Raw genomic sequence first — 8,701 nt, 5'->3', positions numbered from 1 at the left:
CAACCAATTAACATTGACCACTTAGGGGATTTTTTTTTTTTAATTTTTTCAACGTTCATTTTTTTTTTAATTTTTTTTTTAACGTTTATTTATTTTTGAGACAGAGAGAGACAGAGCATGAACGGGGGAGGGTCAGAGGGAGACACAGAATCGGAAGCAGGCTCCAGGCTCTGAGCTGTCAGCACAGAGCCCGACGCGGGGCTCGAACTCACAGACTGCAAGATCATGACCTGAGCCGAAGTTGGCCACTTAACCGACTGAGCCACCCAGGCGCCCCTCAATGTTCATTTTTGAGGGAGCGACAGAGCACAAGCAGAGGAGGGGCAGAGAGAGGAGACACAGAATCCGAAGCAGGCTCCAGGCTCTGAGCTGTCACCACAGAGCCTGACGCGGGGCTCGAACCCACGAACTGTGAGATCACGACCTGAACCAAAGCCACCTAGGTGCCCCACTAAGGGGATTTTCTGATGACAAACTGAGAATTCCAGAGGGCAACATGGAAGGAAGTTAGGAACTGGTAAGAAAGCGGAGATGGGTAAAGAATTGGGGGGGGGGGGTGCAGGGGCGTGTGGGTGGCTCAGTCAGTTGAACGTCCGACTTTGGCTCAGGTCATGATCTCACGGTTTGTGAGTTCGAGCCCCGGGGACAGGGTCTGTGCTGACAGCTCAGGGCCTGGAGCCTGCTTCTGATTCTATGTCTCATTCTCTCTCTGACCCTCCCCCACTTGTGTTCTGTCTCTCTCTTACTGTCGATCAAAATATAGGAGAAAAGCAGCGACCTGAAAATCTGGAATTTCTCGTAGTCCTGACAAACAGATACTAAGGGCACAAAAGGTCTGGTCCAATATGCCCTAAAAAACTTATAGGTATGTCTAGGAGAGACAGATCAAAAAGGCACAAGTATAATAAAAAAGAAGTTATAACTAATGATATGACAACTAAAAAGATGAGAATATCACTACCAACTTTGTGCCAATATATTGGAAAATATGGATAAGATGAATATGCCCTAGAAAGAGAACTTATCACAGGGTGCCTGGGTGGCTCAGTCCGTTGAGTATCTGACTTCGGCTCGGGAGTTCAAATCCCGTGTCAGGCTCTGTGCTGACTGCTCAGAGCCTGGAGCTGAAGCCTGCCTGCATCAGATTCTGTGTCTCTGTCTCTCTCCCTCAAAAATAAACTTTAGAAAAAATTTAAGAAAAAAAAAAAAGATAACATCAAAACTTTCTTCAAGACATAACGACACCTGGCTGGCTCAGTTGGTGGAGCATGTGACTCTTGGGGTTGTGAGTTCGAGAATAAAATCTTAAGAGAAACAAAAACTTTCTTCAAGACATAAATAGCTGTTAGAAAATAATCCTACAGACACTGATATCATGGTTAAAACATTTCCCCCCAAAGAAAATCCCTGCCCTGGAATGGTTTTACAGGCAAGTTCTATCAGACTTTCAAAGGCAGTTCTTACACAAACTCTTCAACAGAACAGAAAGAGAATACTTCCTAACTCATTTTATAAGTGTAAAGTAATTTGGAGTCAAAACTGGCTACAAACAGAACTAAAAAGAAAATGAAAAGCTCATTTCAGCCATAAATACAGATACAAACAAACAAACAAACAAATTAAGTATTAACAAACCAAATCCAAGAGTCCTATGACAAAGCATGGTCTAGTTGAGTATTCCCCCGGAACACAAGGACAGAATACAGAATCTGGAAACAGAACACCACACTTCTGGACAGTTGATTTAGAACAGAATGGCATTGTGAAGAGGTTCGAGTAAAAAGTCTTTTCAAGTCGGGAAAAGTGCAATGGCCCTCCTACTTCATACCATACCAAAAACAAAAACAAATTTATTCCAGATAGACTGTAATCCTAGGCATAGTCTATAAAGTAACAGATCATTAGAAAAGACTGTAAAAATATCTTTGACCCTCACAGTAGAGAAAGGCTAACTATAAGTGAAAACATTAGTCAATTTGACCATCTCAAAATCAAGAACGTCAGCTCAAAAGCCACCAAAAAGACAACAGAAAGAGAAGTCATGGAGGTGAAGTATTCATGACATCTATGCATAATCAAAGACTATATCCAGGATCTATGAAGAACTACAATAGGAAAAGAAAAAAGAAAACAATAGAATTAAATGACGACAAAGGTGCTGCCTTCAAATCTTGAGACACTTACAGATAAACATATACACCCTTAAACGTATCTATTAGAAGACAAACACCAGGAGGAGAAAGCACCCAACCAAAGAAGTTGGAAAATAACCAGAGCAAGCAAGAACCTGGAAGAAAATAACCACAAAAATAAAACAGAAAACCCAACCTAAAAGAAAAACAAAACCAAAACTGGTTTCTTTTTTTAAATGTTTATTTATTTTGAGGGAGAGAAAGCACGTGGGTGCAGGTGTGACCGTGGGGGAGGGGCAGAGAGCGAGGGGGAGGGGCAGAGAGCAAGGGGGAGGGAGAGAGAGAGAGAGAATCCCAAGCGGGCTCTGTGTGCAGGGCTCGATCCTGAGAACCAATCCTGCAAACCCTGAACAGAATCAAAACTCAAATGCTCAACTGACGGTGCTCCCCAAAATTTGGTTTCATGCAAGGCACTAAAGATACAGACAAACCTCTGAAACCTCTGAAAAAGCAGGAAAAGACGGGGAGTTCCTGTGAGGTAAAAGGGAATAATCACAAATACAGAGGTCTTTTTTTTTTTAAACTTAAAAACTTAAAGCAATTTTATATGAAGAGTAAAATGACCACAACTGGCTAACGTTCATAAATTCTGAATATTCCTATGTCCACTGCATAAATTACATGTACAGCCAAACATCTACTTTGTGCAAAAAAATTAAAATCACCAAATCCAGGCTGCATTCCAGGTGAGCTTTACAAAATCTTGAAGAAACCGTTAAGTCTCCTCTCATAAAAAATTTCTAGGGGTACCTGGCTGACTCGGTCCGTAGAGCGTGAGAGTCTTCGTGAGTTCAAGCCCCATGTTGGGCATACAGTCTACATATCTAAATACATAAATACAACTTTTAGCCCATAAGAGAGAAAGCTATCCAACTCACTTGAAAGTGATACAGCCTTGATGTTAAAAAAAAAAAAAGAAAAAAAAACTCTTGATGTTTAAAAAAATAACAGGAGTACAAGAAAATAAAACTGAGGACCCATCTCATCTAGGAACAAAGATCATCTATTTATGAAACTTTGGAAACCTTCTCTAAAATCAGTAAGAAGATCAAAGAATCAGGTTTTTAGTGGTTCTAAACAACACTACAGCAAAGCCACGGCCAACACGCCAAGGCAAGAATGTGAAATGTAAAGACCATCCAGGAAGAAACAAGTCTACCGCTATTTACAAATACTGTTGGGGCGCCTGGGTGGCTGGCTCAGTCGGTGAAGCCTCCGACTTCGGCTCAGGTCATGATGTCACAGTTTGTGGGTTCGAGCCCCGCGTCGGGCTCTGTGCTGACGGCTCGGAGCCTGGAGCCTGCTTCGGATTCTGTGTCTCCCTCTCTCTGCTCCTTCCCAGCTCGCACTTTGTCTGTCTGTCTCTCAAACGTTTATTCATAGTTATCTTCATTATGAAAAATAACTAGAAGAACTGACTAGAAAGTCTGAGAGCCTACAAATTATTAGAACGAGTAAATTCACCGAGGTCCGGGGCGGGGGGGAGGGGAGAAGCGAAATACAACAAGACGGAGAAGAAACATATACACAGCCTTCCCGGCAGATTTTCCTTCCATCCAGAAAGAGCGCGTCCCACTACACGTATGAACTGGCAGGCGGCCAAAAGGTGCCACGGAGACAAGTGGAAGCCGTAGCCCGGCTCCGGAGCGTCCGGGCCCAGCCGCGCCGCCTGCTGAGCCGCACGGTGGCAGGCTGCTCGACTTCTCTGAGCTCCGACACCGGGTCTGCTCTTCATTTAGCAGAAAGTCTGTTTCCCGCATCTGCAGTCTAGGCACACGCCGAACCAGCGATGGTCAGAGGTGTGGCCTACGGAACCCTGAGGAAACGGAGACTCTTTCAGGGGGTTGGAAGGTCAAAGTTATTTTCAGCATCACAGCAAAGCGTGATCTGCCTTTTTCCCTTCGATGACATCTGCACTCGGCCGACAGTGATCAGAACTGCTGGTGCCGTCCACGAACCGGGGCAGTGGCACCAAACGGGACCCAGATCAAAGCAGTGGTAGCCGCTGCGCAGTAATCATTCATCTCAGGATGTAGCGGCTCTTGGGCGGGTATCACGGATTTCTGCTGCACACCTAGTGGTTGTCCGAAGGAGAGCCTTTATGCCACCGTTTGATCTGCAGGCCGCCCCGGCAGTTTCTCTCACAAAGTATCAGTTTTACTTGAGAGAAAAACTAACAGGCGCGCCCGGGTGTCTCGGTCGGTTAAGCTTCCGGCTCCTGATTTCACCTCAGGTCACGATCTCATGGTTGTGGGACCGGAGCCCCACATCGGGCTCCCTGCTGACAGCACAGAGCCTGCTTGAGAATCTCTCTCCCTCCCTCCCTCTCATGCTGCCACTCCCTCTCCCTCTCTCAAAAGAAATACATAAATATTAAAACAAAAAAAAAAACAAAAAAAAAAAGAAAGAAAGAAAAGAAAAACAAACTACCATTATTCAGACCTAGGTATCTGGCAAATTTCCTCCAAAACCGAACAAAGCGGGCCCGTCGTTTCCTGGAAAACAACTGTGAGAGCGTCAGAGTAGGCAGTCGGCCGGGTTCTAGAAGGACGGCTGGAGGCCGCCAAAAGGAAGTCGTGGCCGGCCAGGAGGCAGCCAGAGGCCCGTCCTGGCGGCGCTCCAAGACAAAATCACGCGCGACCGGATCAAACCCGACAGGCCAAGATGGCTGCCGAAGTCGGGCAAAGTTCAAGTTCACGTGACTCGTTACCCTGCTTACCCTGCCCGACCCGACTAAACTCTCCCTGGGGCTCAGGGTGCCGTGGCGGGACACCCCGGACCACAGAAGGAAGACGAGGCTCGGCCTCCGAGAAACGCCCACCTCGAGCGGCAACCATTCCGGCCCCTGGCTAACAACACGACGGAAGCCCGAGACCCGGTGGGCCCCGCTCTCCCCTCGGCTCGCCGCCCCTCGCGGCCTGACGGCGTCCTTCCGCCTTCACGAACTTTGCTGCTGCCACCGCTGGGCTGTGCGTCCTTGGATCCTTTCTCCTGATGGGATTAAGGCCCTCCAGGGCCTTCTTCTGGACGAGCGGGGTCAGAAGGCTGGGGGCCCGAGGTCTCCTCGGTCTACCCGGCGGTAAGACCAATGCCCCTCGGTGAGGTGATGACTGAATGCCTTATGTGTGATCTAAGGAGCTCACATTACTTAAGTCCTGAAAATTCCGTTGCCACAGACTATACATTTCCTGTCAGCAAAACTCAGGTGGCCCCAAAGACCCTCTCAAGAAAGTTTTGAAGAGGTACTTTCTAGAGGCCACGTGGTTATCTGCCCCTCACTTCGCAAAACACGAATGACCCAGATTCCAAGTTCCGAGGGGCTTCAGACTTCCGTCCTTCGGCGACGGGAACCTCGGCCTTCGTCCGGAACGGCAGTGCCACCGGCAGGTGACGCGGGTGACCCCCGTAACATCTGTGGGCTCTGGGTTACCCGCTTCAAAGGGAGGGACTGGTTAAGAAGTTCCTAGGATCTCTCCACCCGTCTCGAGAATCCTGATGTAAGGAGCGCAAAGACTCTCGGAAACATTCGTGAGCCGCCTGGTTTCCAAGAGTCTGCAGCCGCTCACGCCTCGTGCACACACGTGGCACAGCCGCAGACACAGGGGAAGGGGGAGGAAGAGAAGCAGAGAAAACAAACGAACCAAAGTCAAGTGGAAAGAAAGGAGAAGCAAAGGTGATACGAGAAATTGCCACAACACCCCCCAACACTGTTAGCCTGCGCTGTTTAACGCACACAGGTTTTTATCTTTTATTTTTATTTTTCACCCAGGCTCCGTGCCTAACGGGAGGCTTGAACTCACGACCCCGAGATCAAGAGCTGCATGCCTTTACTGACTGAGCCAGCCAGGGGCCCTAATGCAAACAGATTTTTAAGTCAGACTATGGAGAGAAACCGTCTTTTTTACAAGCCGTCTTCCCCCAAATCCACAAAAACCATTTCTTAGAAAGTCTTTAAAAATGGCTTAAACCATCCAAAGAGCAAATAGAGGAAGCACACTTCACTCTGGAACACGAAAGAAACGTTTACTTTGTAGGCAGCTTTCCATTTTATGAAGAAATCCGTTCTCCAAGAATTTCCATTTTTGCACCTCAAATTTACTTCTTGAACTTACGGGAGAACAGATCAAAGGGAAAGTTAGGCAGTGACGGCCTTACTTCCCATCTGATGCAGAGGAAAAGAGCCTGCCTGCCCGCGCACGTGCATTAAAAAGACACCAGGCCCCCCTGAGATCCAGCCTCCTCAGGGCTCCAGGTCCAGGCCAGGGAAGGACGAGTGCACTCACAGGAGGCCTGCAACAGCCTCAATCTTTCTTCAGACTTAATCCACAGAAAGTCCATTTTGGAACTGCCCAAGTTTGAATCTCAAATCAAGGGCCTTGAATTTGCAAGAGGCAAGCAAGTACTCTCATGGGTTCCTCAGTTTTGAGGACCCAACTGCATATGAAAAAACAAAACTAAACTAAACAAGCTCCTTGAAAACCTGGCATTTGCCTTCAAAGATACCTGGAAATTTAGATGAAATGGTACACTGTGAAACAATAACCAAAAACATCCAATGGAAAGTTTCCCCGTGGCAAGTATTGTAAGAGACCAATAATTATAAGATGTCAGGCATTATTTTAAGAACAAGGTCAGGGAAATGGTTTATAGCATGATTTTCTTTCCTTTCCACAGAATAAACCATAGATAAAAGTTCATTAGTTGGCTGAGTCACTAAAACAAACAAAACTCTAGGAAAAAAGTAAAAGCTCAAAATAACCCTAATAAGCAAAGTTCTTGGCAGCAAACTCTCCTTTTCCTGTAACTGAGAAGTGAGAAGCAGCTTTTCAGCCGAAAACGCTACATTCCCTTCAGGTGCCTTAACTTGCCTCCAGGAGCTGCGTGGCACTTGAGGCCCACGTTTTCAAGTGGGGAACCACAGTCTGCAGGACGCCTGTCCGGGATGACCCTATGACTTTCAATAGATCAATTTCTTCAAGTGAAACAGTTGTTCCCGAAAATAAGCCACCTCACCCAGAGCCCTCAAGTTGCACAAGCGCCGAGAGGAAGTGCCAAGTTCAGGGAGAGGAGCACATACCCACCCAATCAGGGTCAGAGTCTGGTGACGAAAGGCTTTCCCCCACCCACGTCCACGCTCTAAGAAACACCTCCTCCTTTCTGAGAGTCCTTTAGTGCCCAAAGTTTCCCGTGTAAGACCCAAAAGCTGAATTTCTTCAGGGAGCAGTCTCCACCATCCCCGGCCTGCCCTGACCCACAAGTCTTTGCTCAGGACGGTTGTGTCCTCGGTCCTCGCGCCGAGCCGCAGGGAGGTGTATGAAAGCTACTGGGAGACTGGACAGCTCTTCAAAGACACAGGCATTACGTTAAAGAACTTACTTAGAAAATCTCATTGAATTAGCCTTCATAAAAAGCTGCCAAGCCACGGGATTTTACACTTTAATCGGGTGAATTTATAGTGCATCAACTGTATTTCAATAAAGCTGCTAAAAATAAAAATAGCGAGCTACCAAACTGACAGAAGTTATTCAAGAAAACAAAAACAGAACCACGGCATTCTTCAGGATAAAGGCCAGAGACTAAGCTCAGATCTGTTGCAACCTTCAAAATTAAACAAAATGAATGGCTGCTGGTACAGGCAGCAGAGACTAAACAAACTATTGTTTGTTGTGCAATCACGGCATCTTAAAGCCTTCTTCAAAAGAAAATAGCCTAAGAGGGTGGTCCCCAAAACGAAAAACTTCACATTGAAACAAATCAAAATACAGAACTAAGGCGCCCCCCCCCACCGTGTCCACTTTCGCTTATGACATAATTACTGTTGTTAACAGCCGTGATTAAAATTTGCAACCAGGAAAGACTACAATGTAGAACAGAATAGGAACGGGTAACCGAAACCTTAAAGAGTATTTTCCCAGTACAAGTTCTACTATTTCGTACACTGTATTCCAGCTCCAAGCGGCTTGTAAATCACTTGCCAGGAAAGGAAGCCCCTTCCCCCACCAAGCCAAGCCATCCTAACAGCCAGCCAGTTTTCCAGCAAAAATTAAGCCCTCAGGAGCAGTTTCCCGGAGCCAGCCTCGCTCCCACCCCCCGCCACCCATCTGGGCAGAGGCCCGCGGGGCTCCCCGGCCTCGACGACCACGCGGCAGGGCCCGGATCCCGCGACCGGGAGGCCCGGGCACCGCTGGGAGCAGCCGCACCCGGTAGAGGCCCAGGGTCGCGCAGGCCTTCCCCCAAGGAGACCGAGGCTTCCGCCCGCCCAGCCCAGGGCGCCCGGTACCTCATGCTGTAGGCGCCGGCGCCCAGCTCCTGCCCGATGCCCGAGAGGCTGGCGTCGAAGTCGTGCACCAGCCCGGACTCGATCACCTCGTCCATCTTGAGCACCCAGGCCATCTTCCGGCCTCGCCGCCGCCCGGCGCGGCCTCCGCGAGCAGGCGATGGGGCCGGAGCTCCGCGGGCGCGCCCTGGGGGAGGGCGCGGGTGAAGCCTCGGGCGGCGCGGCGGATGGT

At 48.2% G+C, this 8,701-nt stretch overlaps 1 protein-coding gene across 2 annotated transcripts in view; it reads right to left on the bottom strand.

Moving 5' to 3' along the window:
- UBP1 (upstream binding protein 1) overlaps positions 1 to 8,695 on the bottom strand; it is a 52,791-nt gene extending 44,096 nt beyond the window's left edge. For both annotated transcript variants that reach the window (XM_040479648.1, XM_040479649.1), the window contains exon 1: positions 8,473 to 8,695. In XM_040479648.1, coding sequence (XP_040335582.1) covers positions 8,473 to 8,585 — 113 coding nt within the window. In that variant the 5' untranslated portion in view covers positions 8,586 to 8,695. The remainder of the gene's footprint in view (positions 1 to 8,472) is intronic.
- Between the last annotated feature and the right edge of the window lie 6 nt (positions 8,696 to 8,701).

This window comes from Herpailurus yagouaroundi, unplaced genomic scaffold, assembly GCF_014898765.1.
Source record: "Herpailurus yagouaroundi ecotype Mexico unplaced genomic scaffold, PumYag 159, whole genome shotgun sequence".
NCBI lineage: Eukaryota > Metazoa > Chordata > Mammalia > Carnivora > Felidae > Herpailurus > Herpailurus yagouaroundi.
This window is presented reverse-complemented; position numbering and strand designations above follow the sequence as displayed.